At 39.3% G+C, this 25,212-nt stretch overlaps 1 protein-coding gene across 7 annotated transcripts in view; it reads right to left on the bottom strand.

The window, feature by feature from the left end:
• Positions 1-22,683, bottom strand: part of MAN1A2 (mannosidase alpha class 1A member 2) — a 213,141-nt gene extending 190,458 nt beyond the window's left edge. For 4 of the 7 annotated variants that reach the window (XR_003139521.3, XM_025453390.3, XM_035700390.2 and 1 more), the window contains exon 1: positions 21,953-22,683. Coding sequence is in view for 5 of the 7 variants with exons in the window: in XM_025453390.3 (XP_025309175.1) it covers positions 21,953-22,254 (302 nt within the window). In the remaining 2 variants the exon portion in view is untranslated. The remainder of the gene's footprint in view (positions 1-21,952) is intronic. The other 3 variants (XR_003139522.3, XM_025453391.3, XM_025453389.3) reach the window with 2 other exon arrangements.
• Between the last annotated feature and the right edge of the window lie 2,529 nt (positions 22,684-25,212).

Raw genomic sequence — 25,212 nt, 5'->3', positions numbered from 1 at the left:
TGATACTTTTAATATAAGGTTAAATTTGGTTTGCTAATACATTTTTGAGATTTCTGTAGTTTTTTCATCAGGGATATTAGCCCACAGTTTTCTTTACTTGGAGTGTCCCTGTCTGGTTTTGAAATCAGGAGAACGCTCATCTTATTAAATGAGTTTGGGAGTATTCCCTCCTCTTCAATATTCTGAAGAGTTTGAGGAGTGGTGGTGTTAATTTTTCCTTAAATGTCTAGTAGAGTTCACTCATGAAACCCTCTGGTCCTGGGCTTTTCCTTGTTTTTATTTTTGTTTGTTTGTTTTATTATTACTAACTCAATTTCCTCTTTTTTCATGATTCAGACTTGAAAGGTTATATGTTTCCAGGATGTATCAATTTCTCCTAGATTATCCAATTCGTTAGCATATAATTGTTCTTACAACTTTCTTATCCTTTGTGAATCTGTGGTATCACAGTTATGTCCTCTTTAATTTCTGACTTTATGTCCTCTTTAATTTCTGCCTTCCCTTTTTGCTTAGCACTGTAGCTAAAGGCTTGTCCATTTTATCTTTTCAAAAATACAGCTCTTCGTTTGATCTTTTCTATTAGTTTTCTGGTCTCCATTTTATTCCTTTTCCTCTGATCTTTTTATTTCCTTCTTCTTCTTCTACTATCTTTAGGTTTCATTTGTTTTTCTTAGATCCTTGAGATTTAAAGTTAGGCTATTAACTTAAAATCCCTAACTTGAAATGTAGGCTATTTATTAAAAATCTTTTTTTTTTTTCTTAATGTAGGCATTTGTCATTATAAATTTCCCTCTCAAAACTGCTTTTGCAGCATCTCCTTAGTTTTGGTATGTTGTGTTTCCATTTTCACATAATTCAAGGTATTTTGGAATTTCCCTTTGGATTTCTTCTACCATCCACTGATTGTTCAAGAGCATGTTGCTGAATTTCAACACGTTTATGAATTTTCCAGCTTTTGTTTTGTAATTGATTTCTAGTTTCAGACCATTGTTATTGAAAAAGATACCTGATATGATTTTACTATTCTTATATTTATTAAGACTTATTTTGTGACTCATCATATGATCTATCCTGGAAAATGTTCTGTGTACACTTGAGAGGGATAAATATTCTACGGCTGCTGGATGGGATGCTCTGTGTATATTATAGCCATTTGGTCTATAGTATGGTTCAAGTGCAAGTTTCCATGTTAATTTTCCATCAGATGATCTATCCATAGTTAAAAGTGGGGTAGTGAAGTCCCCTACTATTACTGAATAGTTGTGTATTTCCCCCTCAGATCTTTTAGTATTTGCTTCATATATTCAGGTGCTATGATGTTGGATACATATATAATTATCTTCTTGATGAACTGACCCCTTGATCATTATGTAATGACCTCCTCTATCTCATTACTATTTTGGCTTGAAGTCTATTTTGTCTGAGGTAACTATAGCTACTCTTGCTCTCTTTTGGTTTCTACTTACACAGAGTATCTTTTTCTACCCCTTCATTTTGAGTTTATAGGTATCCTTAAAGCTGAAGTAAATCTCTTATAGGCAGTATATAGTTGTTTTTTAATCCACCCATCCACTCTCTTTGGAGAATTAAATTCATTTACATTTAGAGTAATTATTGATTAAAAAGTAGACATATAAATAAAGACATACAAAGTAAAAACATAATGGCATCTCACGGTTTTCTGCTTCCTTCATTCCTTTTTCTCTTGCTGCTATCCTTTGTGAACTGATGATTTTCCTTAGTAGGATGTTTTGATTCCCTTCTCTTTACGTTTTGTGAATCTACTGTAGGTTTTTCCTCTGTGGTTACCATGAATCTTTCATACAACAGCTAACAGTCTACTTTATGCTGATAAAAACTTAACTTTGCACTAAAAATCTACCCTTTACTTCTCCCTTTTATGTTTTGATATCATAATCTACCTCTTTTGGTACTGTGTATTAACATTCAAGCTATAGTTATTTTTAATACTTTTGTCCTTTAAACTTTATACAAAAGTATTACCATACTTAACCACATTACCAGAGAAGAGTACTAAAGTATTCTGAATTGATTATATACTTACCTTTACCAGTGTGCTATGTATTTTCACATTTTCACATTACTAGTATTGATTTTGTTCAACTTTGTTCTGTTTTCTCACAACTCACTGACCTTCCTTAAAACAGCTAATTTGAATTTTTTATCCGTTACTCATAGATCTCCATGTCTTTGGATTTAGTTACTGAAGGACCATTGTGATCACTTGGTGGTGTTGTGTTTCCTTGGTTCTTCATGTTCTCTGGGAGTTTTGCACTGTACTTTGTAGCTGAAGTATCAGTCACCTCCTCCAGTCTACAAACTGCCTTCAGGCAGGAGGCGATATACCTTCCATCAACTCTAAGACTCTAAGGCTTTTTCAGACTTTCTATGGATACACCACTTCTTGTTCCCATTTGTGGCAGAAGTCTCAATTCTATACACCTTTTCTCAGTCCTACAGTGCAAATGACTGCCTCTTTTGTCTTCCCAAAGATAGCACTACTGCACAAGTTTGTGCTCTCTCCCTGAGCCACAAATTTAGATGTGCCAAAGTAGGCCTTCAGGAGCACAAAGACCTGCTGTATAGTAGGAGGAGGTGTGAGTAGGCACAAGAGGATGCTGAGGGTGCCCACGGTTCAGCTGAGGGTATGTGCAGGTATGGCTTTTCCAGCAACTCAGGAGTGACCCTCTTGATGGGAGTCTGTGAGGCAGTTAAGGAGGTCTGTATCTCTTGAATGGTTTTTCGTTGTTTTTTTGTTTGTTTGTTTGTTCTTGAATGTTTTCCAAGAGTCCTGCCACCATCCCAGTCTTTTCTCACATCTCAGCCAGGGAGCTCCCAAATTTAATACTCTACATGAGAGAGAAATGCACTTCTTTGGCAGCATCTGGTATAGCTGGGGAAGCTGGTGTTCACTTACCCATTCTGCCTTTCCCCCATGGGTGAAATCATGGGCTGAGATGGGCTCTGGTCCTAAGTTGTGCTCCCTTGGGGGAATGCTGATTCTGGTAAGGCCAAGTTGCTCCTTTCACCCAATCCAGTGAGTCCAAACTCATAATTTTTTTCGCTTCTACGGAGTGCTGGAACTTCTCTACTAAAAACCTGGATGCCCACCAAGGTTCTCTTGTCCACGGGTGAATGCCTCAGTGTTCTTCAGGGGCTTCAGACTGCAGCTGAAAAAGGCTAGAGCCAGGTCACAGGCCAGTTTGCAGGGCCCACAGCCAGAACAGAGGTCTGTCTGCCTATTATCTGATGCATGGGTGGGTAAAACTCCTCCTGGTCCTTTGGTGTACAGTGCTGATTGCACAGCCCCCACACAGGCAGTTTTGTTCATGTATAAATGTTGAAATACTGTGGTGGGTGGTGGCAGACAAAAATGAGGAATATCTTATACAACCATGATGCCGACATCACTCTTCCCATAGCCCTTTATTTATAAATCTTGTTTTCATATTTATCATCTTTCTGTAAATTTTTTATTTTTTTAATGCTTAGGACATTATCTTACACCATGTTATATTCCCACTGTTTGAAACACAGTACTTAATAAAAACTTGGAAAAATGAATGCATGAATAATCACATGGAAATCCACCTTCATTTTCATATTTCTGAGATCCTGTTGTTCCAAGTTGATCCTCTATGTCCTCTATTTCATCCCCCTATAATAAATATGGTGCTGTTTGTTTCCTTCATGTGATCATTTTGATTACCATCTCTTTCACATATCTTGTTTTTAACCCAACCTATTTTTATGATTTATTGTGAAGGAAAAATAAAAAACCCACATTTTGTCAATTTACTTCAAGTTTTGCTATATCGAGATTAAAATCTAAGCACAGGTACTGCAGATGCACAGATAAACAAAATGTATATGCAAAAATCCATTATAAAACAAACCTTGTAAGAAATTCAAAGCATTTCCTTATCATTCAAAAATATGCAACAAAGAAATAGTAAAATCTTTACCCCAAGATAGAAGTTCTAAATAAAACAAAGCCTGGTTATCCTGCAATGAATCAGAAACTGGAAATGGGTATAAAACTCAAAAGAAAAAGAAGAAGCTACTACTATGGGCATAAAACTCAAAAGAAAAAGAAGAAACTACTATGCATACAGTAACTCTCAGTTTCCTTCTTTCACCCTCAGTGTTAAGACTTTTATTTCACAATGCTCTTTTGTCTTAGAAGGTGGCTTAGTATATTTTAAATAATCCTTTTAATTGGCTAAAAAAGTGTAAAGAATAAAGTTGGTAGTTTTATTATTATAAAGAAAATAATTCTTTATATCTCCCCCCAAAAAATCATAATCATCAAAAAGTAACCATTAAATGGAGAGAGGCCAGGGACAACATTAATATGCTGGATTGTTGACTGTAAGAAATCGATTCATAAATGCACCCTGTTTACTGCAGCATTGTTTCCAATACCAACATATGAAAGCAACTTAAGCATCCATCAATAAATACATGGATAAATATGGCATATGGCATAAATATACAATGGAATATTACTCAGCCATTAAAAAATAAAATTTTGCCATTTGCAACAACGTGAATGGCCCTAGAAGTATAGCATATATCTGCCTGGGTATAGCATAAGAAATATAATCCATAGTACTGAAACAGCATCGTATGGTGACAAGCACAACATATGTGTATAGACTTGTCAAATCACTATGTTGTAAACCTGAAACCAATGTAACATTGTGTGTCAACTATACTTCAATTAAAAAAGAGAGAGAAAGAAAGAAATCATCTGTTCAAAACAAAACATCACCATAGGTCATCTGTGAAGACATAGAGAGTTTATTCTAAATATTTTTTTTAAAGTTTTGGTTAAATGACTCCTGCTCTCCCTGTGGAGTGAAGCATTATCCATTCAGGCTTTAGTGCAGTCCTCAGCCCAAAGCTGCTCACCACCAGCACCTTTACCAAGTACCCCCTGCCCACACCTGAAACAGTTATATTCAGAAACAAATGCTGTAGCCAGCCATCTACCTTTCTTCCTGGTAAGCTCTGCTTTCCCATCTTCTAGTTTTGAACCTTCCTTCTCCTCCTTGTTTCTCGAATTCTTCTCTGGGTTCACATCTTCCTTCTCCACCTAGCCTCTTCAAGCTGACAACTTGCTTCTACGGTCTAAATTTATTTGGTCTCTCCCAAAGACACTATCTCTTAGAAATGACTGTGTTCCTAAAAATTCACATAGACTGAATGTTTGTAACCCTAAATGCCTGTATGCTGAAACTGACCGTGAACATGATAGTATTTGGAGATGGTGCCTTTGAGAAGTAATCTGGTTTAGACTGAATAACGGTGAGACCCTCACAATCAGATTAGTGGCCTTACAGGGAAAGAGAAATCTTTTTTTCTCCTCCGACCATTCCTGTCCTACCCTAAGCACAAAAGAAAGGTCGTGTGAGAACACAATAAAAAGGCAGCCACCTATAAGCCACGAAAAGAGCCTTCGCCTGAAACCAAATCCTGCTGGACCTTGATCTTGGACTCTCCAGCCTCTAGAACTGTGAGAAATAAATTTGTTATTTAAGCCATCAACTCTATGGTATTTTGCTATGGCAGCCCACACAGACTTACACAGCCACCTACTCCCAGCTCCAAGCCCTGCCAGTCCACAAACTAATGATAACTCAAACGTTTTTAATTTTTTTAAGACTTTATTTTTCAAAAAAAAAAAAAAAAAGACTTTATTTTTCTAAGTAATCTCTACACCCACTGTGGGGCTTGAACTCACAACCCTGAGATCAAAAGTCACATGTTCCACCAACTGAGCCAGCCAGCCAGGTGCCCCTTAAAGTTTTTAATTTTAATTAAGCCCAACTTAACTATTTTCAGAAGAATCTGCTGCCTGTGCTCTCAGTGCCCTATCCAAGAAATCACTGCCAAATCCAACATCATGAAGCTTTTCCCCTAAGCTTTCTTCTAAGTTTCATAGTTTTAGCTCTTACATTAGGTCTTTGATCCATGTTGAGTTAATATTTATATATGGCGTTGAAGATTTTATTTTTTTGGCTTGAAAAGGAATAAAGTCCCTGAACCAAAGAAAAGTACTGAGAAGCAAAGCAAGGAAGTAAGAAATAAAGCTCAAACTAGAGGGTGAAGACAGTGAAGTAAATAAGGTCAGTAATAATCTACAGCCCTTCATTAAGATAATCCATATAATCCAGTGTTTCTCAAATGCACTATGGGCATTTTGGGCAAGATAATTCAATTCTTTGTTGTGTGGAATACCAGAGCACTGCAGTGGTTAGGATTCTTGGTCCCCATCCACTAAATGCCAATAATGCTACCCTTCCCACCAGCAAAAAATGTCCCCATGTTTCCAAGAACCCTCTAAGGAGAGAATACTGACCCCTGTTTTAAACCACTGCACAGGAAGTACTCAAAGGGTGGAGTCGAGAAAGACAGTTTCTATCTAAATTTCTAAACAACACAGCACACACGAGAATTTCATCCCCAAATATAATACAAATGACTGTAATAAAACTTACGATTCTTTTCAATTTTCTTTATGTTTCTTAAGATGTTAATATGTAATCCCTTACCTAAATTGAGGAATTCAGCACTATACTGGAAGCAGAATCCCTTCTCTTCTTATAGAAGCCAGACAAGATAGTTTGTCTATCATCTAACAACAAAAGAGCCTATGACCCACACTTGGGCAATCAGATGCTCTGGCTGGAACTACAGAGCTGAAGTAAGTGACATAAAGAAACAAGGACTCAATTTTAGAAATAATTCAGGAAGCAGATCCAGTGTTAAAAGGTAGCAAAGCTATAATCAGTGCTCAGTAACCAGCAGCACTGACAGTGGTACTGCTCACTATGGTTCTGCATACCCAGCTTCCTGTAATGCCTGTTTTCTAAACCTAGCTCTCTAGCCTTTATGTCAATTCCGAACGCCAACCAATATCCATCCAATAAATACCTTTTTTAAGCATGCGTTACACTTGGTTTCTACTGTTGTACCCAAAATTCTTCTACTGTAATCTTTTTTAATGCAGATGGAAAAGGTATTCTGGGACTATGACCTAAACTGATCCCTCTGACTCACTCACTCTCAAATGTTGCTAAGGCAATCCCAACCAACACAGAATGAAAAATTCTGACCCACTACCACCACTGAAAAACAGTGGAGTTCCATCAAATGTTTAAAACTCCCAAGTTATGCTGAATATGGCATAAATGAGAACAAGCTGGAAAGCAGGAGGGTAGTCAACCACCCATTATTACTAGTTACTATTACTCACTGATATACAAAGTACTTTCAGGAATCTGGGACGAGACGTGGCATTTGGCAAGGCACTAACCTATATAGCCTCCTCTCCTGCAAAGCTATTCACATGCCTGAGTTGCCAATTGCTACAACTTCCAGCGTTGAAGTAAAAGGGCCTCCCTCAGTCACTCCTGTGAAGAGGTGCTTCTGATCTCATCTGCCCAGTTCAAAACCATCACCTGAGGGAGGCTACATGGTCCTCCACAGAAAAGGACCATCCCAAAGAGGATCCATTTTGCCTAAGGTGAACTACTGGCTATTCAACTCCAATTCTACAAAAAAGAGGCCCCTCATAGACAGCTTCTCTGACTGCTCATATGGACCTAATTAAAGTCCATACACTAAAAACAAGGAAGCTATAGATAGCACCAGTGAGCAAACCCAATTCTTCAATTCCAAATCCACTCTTCTACACTTCCTTCATGATGCTGGGGCTTGATCTGCAAATTATCTCTCTTTTATCAACTGGATTCCTAACTAGGTTCAGCCAATAAGCAGTACTAAAGGGAGACTGGAAAGCAGAAGGATAGGATATTGATAACCTAATTTTAAAATACTTAATGGATGTCAAAGATGTAGCAATTATAAACATATATATATAATTATTATAAATACCAAACAACAGAACCCCAATGCATATGAAGCAAGCATTGATAGGACTGAAGGAAGAAACAGACAACCTTACAATACTAGTTGGAGACTTCCAAACTCAACTTTCAATGATGACTAGAACAGAGATGATATAAATAATTCACCAAATAAAAATAGAAACATTACTGCTGACCTTACAGAAATAAAAAAGATTAAAATACAGTGCTATAAACAAGTGTACACAACCAAATTAGGAAATCTAGATGAACTGGACACATTCCTAGAAACATACAAACTACAAAAGGTGACTCAAGAAGACCTGTAACAGGATAAGAATCTGGAATCAGGAATCAAAAACCTCCCAACAAAGAAAGGCCCAAGACCAGAAGGTTTCACAAGTGAATTCTACCATATTTAAAGAATTAAACACCAATCCTCCTCAAACTCTTCCTAAAAATAGAAGAGATAAGAACACTTCTTAACTCATTCCATGAAGCCAGCATGACCCTGATATCCTATGTATATAGAAAACTCCCAAGAATCCACAAAATGACTACTGGAGATAAGGGAACTTGGTAAAAGTGAGAGCACAAGCTCAACACACAAAAATCAGTTATGTTTCTATACATTACAAATGAAAAATCCAAAAGAAATTAAGAAAACAATTTCATTCATAATAGCATACAAAAGAATTAAGTACTTAGGAATAAATTTTATTAAAGAGGTGAAATACTTATGCACTGAAAATTACAAATATTGCTGAAAGAAATGGAAGGAGACAAATAATGAAAAGATATATTATGATCATGGATTAAAAGACTTATTATTGTTAAATGATAATACTGCCCTAAGCAATCTACAGATTCAACAAATACCTAACAAAATTCCAACAGCTACTTTTGCAGAAATTGAAAAGCTGATCCTCAGTTTTGTAAGGAATTGCAAGTGGCCCCAACTAGAGAAAACAATCCTGAAAAAGAATAACATTGTTTGGAACACTCACATTCCCAATTTCAAAACTTGAAACTTTCAGTAACCAAAACAGTGTGGTACTATTCTAGGTCATGGATTCCTATCTCTGAATGAATTTTTGAGATCATGTTGTATTATATTCTACTGCATGTGAAGTGTGTGCAAATCCAGTGGTGCTGAATCATGAGATAACTATTTAAAATAATGTCTCTCCTCCCATTTGCATCTTTTTTATTCTGACTGCTCGCTCTCTTTTTCCTTCATCCCCATTCTCTCTAAAATATGCATCAATGTGTGGTCTTTTATGCCTATGACTGATGCCAGTACAAAATCCATTATTTGATTTTTTGTATATTAAATAATGATTTATTTTTTTATGATAATCTGGAACTAAATGGGTATAAGCTACGTAATTTCAAAAAAAAAAAAAAGAACAAGTGTGGTACAGGCATAAGGACAAACATACACATGAAAGGAACACAACTGAGTGTCAAGAAATAGACTCATACTAGTACAACCAATTAATTTTCAAGAGGGTTCCAATCCTATTCGATGGGGGAAAAAGTTTCCTCAACAAACGGCACAGGGACAACTACAGAGCCACACGCAAAATAATGAAGGTGGACCCCTTTCTCACAGCATACATCAAAACTCAAAATGGATCCACAACCTAAATATAAAAGATCATAAAAGTCTTAAGTAAATCTTCATGACCTTGATTTAATAATAAATTCTTAAATATGGCACATTTGTTGAATGGGCAACAAAAGAAAATTGGGCTTCATCAAAATTAAAAACGAATTACCCTGCTAAAAGATGAATGGGTCAACCAGGAAATTAGAGAAGAATTAAAAAGATTAATGGAAACTAATGAAAATGAAGATGCAACTGTTCAAAATCCTTGGGATATGGCAAAAACAGTCCTAAGAGGCAAACACATTGCAATACAAGCATCCGTCAAAAAACTGGAAAAAAACTCAAATACACAAGCAAACCTCGCACCTAAAGGAACTGGAGAAAGAACAGCAAATAAAACCTACACCAAGTCGAAGAAGAGAGATAATGAAGATTCGAGCAGAACTCAATGAAACAGAGACCAGAGGAACTGTAGAACAGATCAACAAAACCAGGAGTTGGTTCTTTGAAAGAATTAATGAGATAGATAAACAACCATTAGCCCAGCCTTATTAAAAATAAAAAAGATCCAAATTAATAAAATAATGAATGAAAGAGGAGAGATCACTACCAATAGCAAGGAAATATACACAATTTTAAAAACATATTATGAGCAGCTATATGCCAATAAATTAGGCAATCTAGAAGAAATGGACGCATTTCTGGAAAACCACAAACTACCAAACCTGGAACAGGAAGAACTAGAAAACCTGAACAGGCCAATCAATAACCAGGGAGGAAATTGAAGCAGTCACCAAAAACCTCTCAAGACACAAAAGTCCAGGGCCAGATGGCTTCCCAGGGGAATTCTATCAAACGTTTAAAGAAGAAACAATACCTATTCTACTAAAGCTGTGCTGAAAGATACAAAGGGACGGAATACTTCCAAACTCGCTTTATGAGGCCAGCATCACCTTAATTCCAAAACCAGATGAAGACCCCACTAAAAGGGAGAATTACACACCAATCTCCCTGATGAACACAGATGCAAAAATTCTCAACAAGATACTAGCCAATAGGATCCAACAGTACATTAAGAAGATTATTCACCATGACCAAGTGGGATTTATCCCCGGGATGCAAGGCTGGTTCAACACTCGTAAAGCAATCAACGTGATTGATCATATCAACAAGAGAAAAAACAAGACTATGATCCTCTCAATAGATGCAGAAAAAGCATTAAGATTTATGTAAAACTACATTCATATTACACTTAATAATAAAACAGCACTCCATGCTAATCCAAAAGAAATACACAGAAGGACAGAAACCCAGAAACAAACTTATGAAAATATGAAAAAACTGTTTCATGGAAGAAACAGCATTACAAATCTATAGCAAAGGACATATTTCAGTAAGTAGCACAAGGAAAACTGGACACACATAGAGAAAACTATAAACTCAATCCCTACCTCATCACATACAAAAATCAAAACCAGGTAGGTTAAATCTAGATGTGAAGAACAAAACTTAAAAGCTGCCAGAATTGAGAATACAGGTCACTATAACTTCTAGGTTTAAAAGCATTCCCTAAGCAAAATTCAAAAAGCAAAACCATGAAGAGAAAATATTAACAACTTCAATTACATTAAAATTTTAAGCTTCTGTAACATTAAAGAAACCATAAACAAAGTATAAAAATAAGGCATCCATTTTGAGAAGTATGTGAATGCATATGTATGTGTAATGCATATAACTAACAAAGAATTCACTCAAAATATAAAATTCATGCCAACAAGAAAAAGGAGAAAAACCCAAAAGAAAAATTGGCAAAAAAAATGTGAACAAGCAACTCAAAGATTTGGAAACTCAAACAACCAATGTTAAAAAAGTTCCACCTCACTAGTAATCAGGGAAATAAAAACTAAAATTAGCATCAGATTGGTAAAGATGTTCAAAGTCTAACAATACCATGACTTATAAAGATGCAGGTAGGAATGCAAACTGGTACAACCACTCTACAGACAATTTAGCAAAAAAAATTTGAGTCCATGATACACCTCAGTAGTTCTATTAAGTTTTTACCGTGGAGAAAAATGGACTATCATAAGTCATAAAATGGACTAAGTGAATAAAATAATTGAACCACAGCCCAATATATCAACATACATTATATTGTTTTAAAAAGGTTGAGCAAAAAGAAAAGCTTGCAGAATGACATATATAATGTTTAAGAACATGCAAAACAATATATATTATGATTATGTATTTATATTTATTTATATAGATAATTTTATCAATATATCCATCGTAGAAGTATAAAATCATGTACTTGAGAAAGACAATGTCAAATTCAGGCTAGAAGTTTGCCTCAAGAAGGGTAATTTTCAGCTAAAACAGGAAATTGTTATTTTAAATAGCAGGTACAGTGACATTAATATTATGTTAAGACTTTTATGTATGCTTATAACGCTTTTAAAAAAATGATAGAGAACCTATGCTAGATATCAAAACATACTATTATAAAACTATGAAATTAAAACAGTGTGGTGCTTTGGGGAATAACCAGAAAGATCAATGGAGGGTAGGGGTTTAAAAAAAAAAAGAGCTATGCACATACTGGGATATATTATCATTTATTTAAAATAACCCCCTGTTGACAGACACTTAGATCATTTAAATATGTCATGTTATAGCTTGAGGGGACATTCTAGAACATTTCTGTATGTAGTGATGTGAAGATTTCCCAAGTTCTTAGAAGTGCTGAATCAAAGAATATGCACTTTAAATTAGCTGATACAACCAAATTGTTCTTCACAAAAATTCTATTAATTTAGACTTCCAAACAGCATTTAAGTACAAGAGGAGCCAGCTGCTCAATGTTCACTGTACTTGAGGTATTACCAATCTTTTTAAGTACTCTACTTTTTAAGTACAGGGGAAAAATCGTGAAAAGGTAAATGTTTATTGATGACATCACTAATTAAAAGAAAAATTATTCACATTTATTATTTTATGCATAACAGATACATACCAGATAGAAACCTTGTACCAGATGCCACCTTACTGCCACGTGACATACCAGATAGAAACCTTGTACCAGATGCCACCTTACTGCCACGTGATTTAGGAGGTCACGTATGCACATATAACTTTACAAATAAACTTACAAATATAACCATATGTAGCTATACACACAAATACATAAATACATACAATTGTGCCAGATCTTAACTGGTTGGCATATTTTTTCAGATGCTAGGATCTAGTTCCCGACTGAAAAAAAGCTATAGAACATCGCACCTTATTTCCAGATAACACAGCCCATATTCCAGAAATGCATAAACTAATGACATAAATGAACTAGAAAAAGAGAGGAGGGAAGATTAAGACGATAACCTATCTGAACTCTCAAAAAATGCCAACGACCTGAATGTACACACTATGCCTCTGGGTGAAAAGATATCTCTAGGACCCACAGAATCTGACTTCAAAGATGATAGCATATACTTTAATAATGATGTTAAGATCTGAACCTAAGATTTAAATTTTTCAGTAGTGTTCACATCAAAATTAATCTTCTATAATCCCCAATACTTAGTATCATGCTTAGCACATAATAAATACTCAAAAACTCTTGCTGAATAAATGAACGTGACCAATATCCTTTAATGGTAACATCATTACCACTAAGAAGAGATAAAGAGATCTGCATTAAGTGACAGAAGTTGATTTTATAAATATGTAAATGTCAAAAATTTAAAAGGAAAAATGATATACACATTGTTCTTCGTAGTCTCCAGATTACTTCATATCCTTTTGTTTCTTGTTTTCGTTTCTTTAGCTCATTATATAACTTGTCCCTAAATTTCTTGTTAAGGATACTGGGAATAAAAAAAAAAAAAAAAGAAAGAAAAAAAAAAAAAAACACTTTCAACGGCATCTCTCAATATTAAGGTTAGGAAATCAAAGAAAATTTTGTACCAAGAGTAATAAGAGCCTTCACAGGTCTGAGGCCTGAACTTAATTACTCAGAGACTTGTGGTCTTCCACAGCATCTATCCTAAAGACTTAGACAACAAATTAAGAGATGGAATTGTTAACTGGGCTCAAACATGACACCTGGAAATATTTTTGTAACTACACCTATTTCCTTAATTCAGGCCAGCATATAAAATGTTCCCAAAAAATGTTCAATAAATTATACTTTCAAGTTTGGGAGAATCAAGAATGTGTAGAACAGCATTTCATTCATTTATACCTCTAAAATTGGTATAAATTTTATTATATAATCATAATATTATATAAATGAATTATAGTCACATATGAAATGGTTTTTAACCTTAATTTTTATACATAAAAATGCCACTAATTCCCACTTGAAATACATTTTGCTTTCACTGTATTTGTGATATCGTCAAATAAATTACTACACATTCTTCAGTTCCCTACTTCATGAAATTATTAGTATTTCATATGTATGAGCTAGAAGGAATCTTTAAAGAGTCAATCAATTCCCTCACTTCATAAGTAAGACACAGGGAAGTTAAACAGCTTATCTAAATATACTCAAGCAAGAAAGGACAACACTGAAACTAGAGCCTCCATCTCTTAACGCTGAGCCTGATGTGCTTTTAAATATGCAATGTCCTCCTTCTGGACTACACAAATTCCAAGATAGGACACTGAAATGAATGCCCTCTGAAGGAGATTTTTCTTATAAACCTAATTTGTAAATAAATCTCCAGTGCATTCTTCATTATAGTCATGTTCTAAAAGGATAAAGTTCCAGCAAAGGTTCAATGGCAATCAAAACAAACTTTTCTGACAGAATGTGCACAATAATGAACAATAAAAACAGCAAACGACTGTCCTAGCCAATTAACATGTAGCATCGGCCCGAACCATAAGCTAATTTTTGTAATAATTTTCAAACAACAGTAAACAGAACATTTGCCCCGTTAATCAATTAACGTTTACATGTACTACTGATTTCAAAAACAGGAGCCATCCTTCTCTGTGGGGTAAGTTCCAAGACCCCTAAAAGGATGCCTGAAACCCCAGATAGTAACAAACTCTATATATGCCATTTTTTCCCCAAGCATACCTATGATGAAGTTTAATCTATAAATGAGACACAGTAAGAGATTAATAACTCATAATTACAATATACTGTAATAAACATTATACGAATGTGGTCTCCCTCTCTTTCTCAAAACACCTTATTGTACTGCACTCTCTCTTCTTATGATGATAATGATGTGTGATGATAAAATCCCTACACGATGAGAGGCAAATGTAGGCACTGTGACCTAGCGTTAGGCTGCTACTGACCTCCTCAGGAGGAGGATCATCTGCTTCTAGAGTGTGGCTGACCACAGGTAACTGACCTAGAAAAGTGAAACCGCGGTTGTGGGGGACTACTGGAGATATTTCATTTCTGAGGTGCCAACTTTCAGCATGATATAAATTTTATAGTTATATTTGTAAAAACTGTTACTAATACCTAACTTACAAGTCTGACGACATGAAGACTAAAGGTTAAATGTGCAAAAACATGTATCACATGCTACTGTTTTCTTCTTTTCCTAAAGAAGGGGAAATTCAACTTAGATACATGTACAGGAATAAGTATGTTATAGACAAGGCCAAAAAGAATTACACCCTCACTTTAAAAATTATTTTTAATAAAGGGCCTTTATTAAAGACTTACACTTCTCACTTTAAGACATCATTCCTCCTACTTTAGCATCTTACCTCTTAATTCTTCCTTGTGTTTTGTTTATACCTTCCTTTATGGAATTTGTCACCTTGCTATGCACATCATTTATTCAACAGGTATATACTTGCATTAAGGACCAAATGTACTTTAAGCATTGGACATATAAAGATAAAAGACAGTCATTTGCCCTCAAGGAGCTCATGCTCTTTTAGGAGAGACAGAGAAGTAAGCAAAGACACTAAAACTACAATCACATACACATGAAAGATAAAGTACATGGGGAAAAAAACACTACCTACAGGCAGGGGAAGTCAAGGGAATAAACCCGTAAGTGGATTTGGGCAATCTCAGCTGTAATGGATAAATTAATATTAACAAGAACCCTGTAGATCAGAAAATACTATTAGGAAATAAGATTAAATGCAAATCACTCAAAGTAACTGAAGCACAGAATTACAATAAATAATGCTGATAAAAATAAAATCTAATTTCAGACTACATGTTACAGAGACTACATGACCTACATAAGACAATGTTAATAATTTGGAAGTAATATTCTTAGATTGTATGTTTGATCCTTTAAAATAAGAAAATCCAAAAATATTAATAAGAGTACAGAAACATTTCAGAGCCCTGGAACGCTTCTTATAAAACGCAAGAGAAATTCTGGAAAGGCCATTATAGCTTTTAAAGCAAATAAAGTAATGCTTGAACAAACCTGATTTCCTCAAAACATTTAACTTAATCCAATAAATATGTTAACATATTAACATTCAATTTCTGGAGCACCATACAGTATGTCATCTCCTCAAATTTCCAACACTCACTGACGAACATGGAAATCAGAATTTATACATGCATACAAATGCATTCTGCATTTTAACCATATCATTCTAGTACTTTATTCGTTTCTGAGAAGAATTAAAGATATACTGACATAATCAGTGATTTTATAATGCTGAACTAATAGAAGTGAGGTCTCTGTCACTTGGCCTAGGATCAAAATGAGACTTTAAATAAGAATATACAAAATGCCATCTGGTGAACAGTGCCAAAATACAACCTCTTCCAAATCACTATCAATACTTACGAAAGATGCACAACATGATAAAAACTCAGGTTAGCAAAGAAATAAGAGCCATCACGTTAGAATATGGAAGAATTCTTTACTGATAACCATACTGATTGTACAGAATCAAGCCTTACCTTGTGCAACAAAAAATACCCAAACTGCTACCCTACCCCAATGTAACTGATCTCAGAGACTAAGGGTCTGTCCCAAATGGGAAAACGGACTAGAGACCTCCACACAGTCAGAGCACCCACTGTTCAACTTGCCTGTCCCCACCGTCTCTTCCCAATTCTTAACTTTATCTATCTGACCCGTTAGGTTCAGAGAGCAACTCCTGGAGGATGGGGAAAGTGCGTGGGAAACAGGATGAAAAATTGTTCTCTAGGTGGTAGGGGACAAGAAGAATCTCAGTAGCTGTCCATGAAGCTAACTATGCTCTGAATTTAGGAATTACACGAAAATGTACTCTAGCACCAAAGGGTTGCAAGGACTAAAGATGCTACTGTCACAGCAGAATAGAGGAAATTACAGAGATGACAAGGGTATTCACTTAATAAAAGTAGACAAAGTATATATGCATATATACACACACAATAAAGATATGGACATCAGACTGTTGATAAGTATCAAGTATCAACGGACATTACTTTATTCACATCTGAATAAAGGGAAGTGGGAAAACAACCATGAGCCAAAGATGGAAAATACAAGGGAAAAGTCCAGCAGACTTAAGAGGATAAAACGATGTTACTCCCCCCTAACAGGAGCAGAATGCCCTAACAACGGGCTAAAGGCAAAAAAAAAGGCATCAAGAGGGATGAGATAAGGATATTAAAATCAGAATGACAACAGTGAGATTTTAAATCTCTACTTTCCAATAAAAAGCAAACTGAATCAAGCAAAAAATGCAAATCACATGAAAATCTTGAAAAACTCACTAAAGCACACTGCAATCTGGACTAGACACATTTCAAGTTCAAAAGGGACATATCATTAGTGACTAACCCACTGGCCAGCACAGGTTTAGAGTGATTAAGTCCAGTACCATGTCTCACAGCTAGTTAGTAAAAAACCAAGATGCAATTTTAGGTCCTCCTAACTCCAAAGCTTGTTCTTTCTGTTTGAGGAAACCATCAGAAGTTAACATATCTTCTAACATTCAATTCATACGAACAAAATCATGACTAGAGGATGAAACTTATTGGCAATTCAAATAAATATTTAAAAAACAAAACCACAAAGCGCATTTATATAACCCCACCATTATCTAAAATGCCAGTTTCAAAAGTGAAAAATCCCTAAGAAAAATTTTAATTAGATAGGTAAGTCTATGATGTACACAAATTGTGAACATGATACTCTAGGTATATCAGCATATATTTATAACAACATTAATGGGTTTTATAACCAATACCTATTTTGGTCACTTTGAAATCACAGATGTTAAAGATGAAGGTCATCAATATTAAACCATGCACTTTACATTATTACCACCTGAAACCATGGATTATTTGTAAGCCACTTAATGGAAGGGAACATACAGGTCTTCTCATGAAAATACTTTATCTTAAATTCACGTAATATCAATTATATAAATTGAAATATTAATTCTGTACGGTATGTAATTCCTAGTAATCCGTAGCCATGCCACCCAGAAACTGGGAGTTACCGTGGACTCCCTCCTGCTCCTCCCTAGCCCCTGTATTCAATTAACTATCAATTTCTGTGAAACTTAACACTTTAACATCTCTTGAATCAACAGCTTTTCTCCACTCATTTCTCTCCTTCTCCATGATCACCACGTGGTCTAAGCTAATGTGCACTGTGACCTAGACTTGCCTAATTTCACATTTCCTCCTGCTCCTCTCCAATCCAGGGTTTCCAATGCAACCATGGTGATTACTTCAATCTTTAAAAAATGATTATGTCACTGCCTCGCTTTAGTGAAAACCCTTCAGTGACTTTCCATAGTTCTCAGGATAAAGACCAAAATACTTAAGTACAGACTCTCCAAGATCCCACCCATGGATTCCCAACTCAACAATCACCAGGTGAAATGCTGATTCATTAGATGTACTTATCTGGCAGTTTAGCTGAGCAGCATAAAATGAAGAGCACATGCCCCTCTAGAGGGAGTGCTGCTGCCCAGATCCAGCTCAGGGTTGCCATCTGAAAATACACACTTGGGTGTTGCCAGAGTCTCCCGATTTTTTCAAGAGAAATCAGAAATCCAGACTTTCACGTGACATCAGGAGATGTCTCCTGATACATGAAGGCTGGCAACTAACTTCTACTTTTCCTCGAACAACAAGGAGGCCAAATCTGACCTCTCACGTAGTCTCCTCACCTCACCCCACTCTGCTAAATCTCTACACCAGCCATTACTAAACATTTCTCAGATCCTCAGTGATGCCAGGCTTTTTTCTTAGGGTTCTCTCACACATGTGGTGTCCTCTGCATTGACCCACTTTTTCCCCATCTCTCTACTTCACTTAGGGATCCACTTGTTAGAAGTCTCTGAGCCATTCATTGCTTCCTCAGTGAAGCTTTCCCTATCCCCACTGCCTGCCCCTCAACTCCAATCCACAGGATAAATCACACCATGATGTGCTCTGACAGCACTGAGTACAACTTCATGACACTTATCACACTTTGAAAATTAATCTATTTATTTAATGCCCATCACCTTCCCCCCCCCCCCCCACTTGGGAAGCTCCAATGAAAGCAGGGCCTGACACACAGTAGACCTGTAATACACATTTGCTGCTAACTACTTTGGTTAGAAAATGTACCTTTAGACAACAAGGTTCAGGTATACTTTTTAAAATATTAACTGGGTGTTATCCTGTATGTTGGTAAATTGAACACCAATAAAAAATAAATTTATTAAAAAAATAAAAATAAAAAAGTAAAATATTAATCTGGACCTAACTTTTCGGAAACAGGTACAGTATTTAAAGTAGTCTCAAAATTTAAATAAGTCAATTAAAACTATAGTAATTGCTAATCTTTACTGAGCACTTTGCATGTACCATCTCATTCAATACAACAATCCGTAAAGTAGAAGCCAACGCCATCCAGGGGAAGCAGCTTAGGCACAGAGTTTAAAAATTTCAAGATCATCCATCTAACCAGTGACAAACTAGGGTATGTATGAATCCTTGGGGTCAAGACTCTAGAACTTAAGCACCTAAACTACAGTACTACATTAACTCACTAATAAAGAAAAGTCAATTCAACAAGTACCCCTTAAATACCGTGAATAAGAAATAATGGCCATGATTCATTTTCCATTACTTAGCCATTAAAGTTAAGGCTCCTCACCCTGCACCCTTCTACACACACAAAATTAAGATAAATTATCAACTGTATTTTTAAAATTAAGATTTTTTGAACCATATCCAAAATAGGTATGATTTTAGCACCAACTAGTTACATTAAATTATCTTTCTGAACAACTTTTTTTCTGAACTTTTAAATAAGCAAATGTTTCTACATTAGTTTGATGTTTCATGTCCCACATTTTAAACTTATTTGGATGGTTTCTATTTTGAAACCTATTTCATTGCCCAAGTTAGAAACTGCTACAGACTGTGCTTTCAGATATGATAAGCAACAATCAGTAACTTACCAAGAAAATACAAAAATAAACTCCTATAACCACAGAAGTATGTACTGAAGTAATACCGGGATCCCTCTTCACCTGAACCTTCACTCTGAATCTTTGCTTTCCAAAATTCAGGAACTAAGTAGATTTGAATAAATTTTCTCATATATCATTTGCCACCTGGGCTCTTGCCATCCAAAACTCATCCAATTCCTTACTATTAGAACTCAATAATGAACCAAAGCTCCAAGAACTCAAGAACTGAACAGTTTTGGATAACAATGCACAAAGCATATGCATTCACAGGTTATATAAATTTAAGAATTCTTGTTTAAGAACTTTAAGTAGGCTTTTTTTAAATGTAAATAAGATGGACATACCCATATTCTCATTCAGATCTTTTTTTCCCAAATCTTAAATTTTAACTACACTTAACTGAGAATTTTTTTGGTGAATGTTTTTAAAATAGAATGTTGCCATACACTGTATGTTTTTTAACCTTTAGACCACACTTGGAACGTAAAGAAAACTGTTGAGTACATACATGACTGATTAGTGTAATAACAGAGTTAGATAATGTCTGGCTCTCAAATCTGAAGCCAGTCATAAACACCCTTAATTTTCAAATATTTATCACAACTTGTATAAAAATCACAGGAAATAAGGTTCTCCAGGAAAACAGTACTTTCGGCATCAATTTTTCAGCAACATACTACACAGATCACATCAGATTTTTCTCGAAGTCACAAAGAGCAAAGAGCAAAATAAAAGAAACTGATGAGAAAGAGTATAGAAGTTGAAAATGATGGCAAAAAAAAGTCCAAATTTGGTTACAAAATAATGGCTTCAAACAATGTTAGAAGTAACAACTGCTCCTTAAGATTCAGCTAAAAGAGAATCAGGAAGCAAATAATGAATTAACAAGATTGAGAAAAAGGAAAAACCAGCTGTCATTACAACACCGCATTATCCCAAGTATTTAACTTAGGCTCATATCTGAACCTAAGCTTTCTCAAAAACCTCGTGACTGATAAAAAGTTAGAACTAATGTCAGTTGAAAACAGAATTTAAGTATGGGTTTTTTTTTCACATACTTAAAAATTATTTTAAGAAACAGGAAAAAGGAGGAATTTAGCAGGCCCAAAAAAAAAAAAAAAAGTAGGTTTGGGAAAAATAAACTACTTTCCCAAACTCTTCTTTTGACACAAATTGCAAAAATGATTTAAAGAGACAGTCACACTAGGGCTCCTATTTTATCCTAATTTGGCTATATTCCCCCAAAAGCTCTCCTCAAATTTGGCGATCTGAAAGAATGTGAACCCTTAATCAACCAAATTGCAAAAGTTACAATGACACACTGCAACCCACATATTAAAAAGAAATAAAAACTAAAAAAACATAACCAAATCTTGTTAAAAGACACAAAATGAAATGACTGTAAGATTCAGTGATATTTTTAACAGAACTGATTTCCATATGGAACACGAAAACAGGTGCCCTGAAAATAACAGAAATCGGGGGGGGGGGGGGGGTATTTTTGCGTGCTGAGAAAGGACAGGAATATCCTGCCCATAGTCTGGCTTCCTAAAAAGCTAAGATTCCCTCCCAAGCTTTAACTACAAGCCAGAGGATAAGAGCCCTTTGGGAGAGAACAAACTCCTAGGGGCAGTCAGGATTCACTGGGTCTATTTCAGAGGGTGACACTATGAGTGAATGCAACACATTCTTAAAAAATGAAGGCGCAGCATATGTGATCGTTTCTTTTAAATTTTCAGACCTCCCAGTTGTTCACTTCAGACCTACCATCTCCGAACACAAATGTTCCTCCTAAATAAAACAAAGGACCTGGACTCAAATGAGGGTCTAGAAGCCCTTCCAGTCGCTGATTCTATTATTCTACCAGTTCTGAAATAACTACTCTATCAACGATTCAGGGAAAATCACATTTTACTGCAAAACGAACCAACAAACCAAAAAAAAAAAAAAGGGGGGGGGCAGATTTGATGCAATCAACCATACCTCGCTCTGCCAAATGCTAAAACCCAAACTTCTGAAATAAACAAACCTGTGTCTGTGTTCATCGGGTCCGTGGATCAGAAAGACTCCAGGGTTTTTAGCCCCTTTGCTGGCATCTACGTGAGGAATTAACACATCTTCCAAACCCAGATCAAAGCGTTTGTGTTTTGAAGAGTCTGGAAGGAAGAAGAATGCTCCAAAACACAGGGTGATGAAGGCACTTAGGATAAGGAGGAGGATAAACTTCTCGGAAAGTCTCAAGGTAGCCCTGTGGTGCGGGAAGGAAGGCGGTCCCAGGTTCAGAGGTGGTATCCTTCGTCCAGATAAGGGCAGCAGGGCCGGGGTAGTCATCGTTTACGCTCTTGCACGGAAAACCTTAAAAAGTTCTCATCTTACGTCACATGTACGGTACATTGAACAGTCTCCAAAACCGTGGCAAAAATGGAGAGACTCGATTTTGCTCCTCTTAGAGGGCTGTTGTGCTTTTTAATAGGGCACCTCTTTCACGCTCACCCAATTGCATTCAAAAACGTGTGTGGCCCCCACACGCTCGCTAGTGTGCGTCCCGTGGTGTGTCCTCTGCCATCCGGCTGTCGGCACCTCCGCGGGTCACCACGAGTCTCCTCTTCATCCCTAAGGGCGGATGAGGCGAGCCACGCTGCAGAAGGGAGGCAAGGTGGGCTCTTCCATTCCGGCACCCCGCAGAGGGGCTCCGGGGTGGCCTCCCGCCCCCGGCGCGCGCCTCACCGGCCACCTCCGGTGCTCCGCCCGCAGAACCCCTTTACCTCGGCAGGCGGCCAGCAGGGAAGGAGGCAGGTCTCCCGCCCCGCCGGGAAGGCGAAGCCGCGGCGCCGGGCCAGCTCCGGGAAGGGGCCCTCGCTCGCCCGCGCCCGCGCCCGCCGACGCCGCCCCCCCGGCTCCGGGCTCCGGCTCGGGCTCCGGCTCCGGCTCCGGCTCCGGCTCGGGCTCCGGGCTCCGTTCCGCCGTCGCCCCCCCGACGGCCGGCGCGAAGGGCATCCGCGCCCCGACAGCCCGCGCCCTCGCAGCCGCCGCCGCTGTTGCTAGCGCACGGGTCTGGCGGGGAGCGGAACTTCCTCCTCGCGCGGCCACTGAGAAGCCCCGGCGTGTGCGGGGGGAGGGGAGGGGAGGGGAGGGGAGGGGAGCGGAGGCGCGGCGGCCGCCCCCGCCCGGCTCCTCCTCCCGCCGCCGCCGGAGCTAACCCCGCCGCCCGCCGCCCGGACGCGGCCGCCGCTGACCCCGCCGCGCCCCGCCTCGGCGGCCCGGCCCCCGCGGCTCCGAGGCGTGGGAAGAAGCCGAGCCGCGGCCCCGCGGCCCGAGAGCCCGGGGCAGGCGCCTGCTCATTCCTCGCTCGGCGCTGAGGGGGCGGCGGCGGCGGCGGCGGCGGCGGCGGCCCCGGGCGCGCAGGAGCGGCCGCGCCTCGGCCGGGCAGAGGTCGGCGGCGGCCCCGGACCCGGCCCCGGCCCCGCCGGCCTGCGCGGGGGCCTCCTCGGCGCCGCCTCGGGTCGCCCTCAGCGGCGGGCGCGGGAGAGGCGGGTGCGGGAGAGGCGGCGCGGGGCTGCGGCCCGGTCCTCGGCCCTCGGCCCCTGCCTCCCAGGCCCGCCGGGCGCACACCGCCGAGGGCCGACGCCCGTTGCGCGCAGCCTGCACGGGGCCGGGGAAGCGGGCGGGGGCGGGGGCGGGTGGCGCGGGCCGGCCTGCGCCCCGACCCGCCAGTGGGCGTCCCCGGGCGCCGAGGGTGAGGTGCGCGCGCACGCTCGCGGCCCCGCCCCGCCCGCCCGCCCGCCCGGCCCGCGCTCCGGCCTCGCGCCGCTGTGGGCTCCGCCGCCCCCCGGGGCCCCCCCAGCTCCCCGCAGCCGGCTCGGCCGCTGCCAGCGCCAGTTAGCGGCGTGGACCCGGGCCTGGGGGGCGGGGGCGGGGGCGGGGGGCGGGCCCGGGGCGCGAAGGCCTCGCCGCAGTTGAGGCGCCGCTCAGTGACCCGGCTCTGGCCTCGAGCCCTGCTGGGTGGGCGCCTCCGCCTCCGCCTCCGCCTCCGCCTCCGCCTCCGCGGGACACGCTCGGTCCCCAGAGCGCCACGGCCGCGCCGCCCTCGCCTCGCCTCGCCTCGCCTCGCCTCGCCTCGCCTCGCCTCTGCTCGGGCGTGTTCCGTGCAGCCGCGTGCACGCCGCTGGGCGCCCGGGCGAGCATCCCTGGGAGCGTCGACCACAGGCCCGCCCCGCTCTGTGCTAAAAATGGCGGCCGCGCCCTCTCCGGGGGCTTCCGAGGCCCGCGTGGCACCAGCCCTCGTGGCCCTGCCTGGAGCAGCCTCCTCGAGCCCTTCCCGTCGTCTCCTCACCCTCACACCACCACTCCCGTTAAAGACAAGGATGAGCCCGAAGGTGCTGAAACCCAAAGGGGCGATAGTGTCTCAATCCAGGCCTAGACGCAATCGAGTCCGTTCCTTCATCTATAAATATTGAAAAGAGCCATGTTGTGATAAAAGTCCAAAAAAAATTATATATACATGCATATATATATATATATATGGTGTCTTGCAGCTTCCACGTTGAGGATTATTCTAATATCAAAATAAGTTGTCATTCTCCCAATGCATCCTTACTGATGGCTAAGGATGTGGGTGGGGGAGGAGGCCCTTAAATGCCAGGGGAGAAAAATGAAGTCTTAGCTCAAAAAAAATCAAGCAAAAAAAAAAAAAAAATCTTCATGCTCATTGGCACAACTCAAAAGCACATTCCAGTCTGCACTATTTTCAGAAGCTCTGCATATCTACCTACCTACCATAGGACAAAAGAAGTCATTGTCGTTCACCATGCTTCACCAAATCAGAGATGAAAATATTAAGGGAGGGCCACCTCTCACGAGTTGACCCAGTCATGCTGGCGGTAAAGTGTGCTGAATCCGAAGTGGGGTTTTTTGTGTTGGACACTTGTGAAGAGTGGTTAGTTTAAGAAACAGCGGTTTAGCTCTGCCTTCAGCCCAGGGTGTGATCCTAGGGACCCAGGATCTAGTCCCGTGTTGGGTTCCTTGCCTGGAGCTTTGCCTGTCTCTGTACCTCTGTGGGTGTGTCTCTCATGAAAAAAATAAATAATTCTTTAAAAAAAAAAAAAAAGAGGCCCTCCCTTCCAGAAGTGTCTATAAATGTGCCAAATTTATGAATAAGTTTCTAATGCTGAGCTTCTCTGGAAGCCAAAGGAGAAGAAACATGGGTTTCCTACTGGTGAGGTCATTATTTTCCATGAAAAGATGAGGGGAAATAAATATTGAGCTGTGAATGACATAGCAAGTTATGTG

The sequence above is a fragment of the Canis lupus genome, chromosome 17, assembly GCF_003254725.2.
Source record: "Canis lupus dingo isolate Sandy chromosome 17, ASM325472v2, whole genome shotgun sequence".
In the NCBI taxonomy this organism is placed as follows: domain Eukaryota; kingdom Metazoa; phylum Chordata; class Mammalia; order Carnivora; family Canidae; genus Canis; species Canis lupus.
This window is presented reverse-complemented; position numbering and strand designations above follow the sequence as displayed.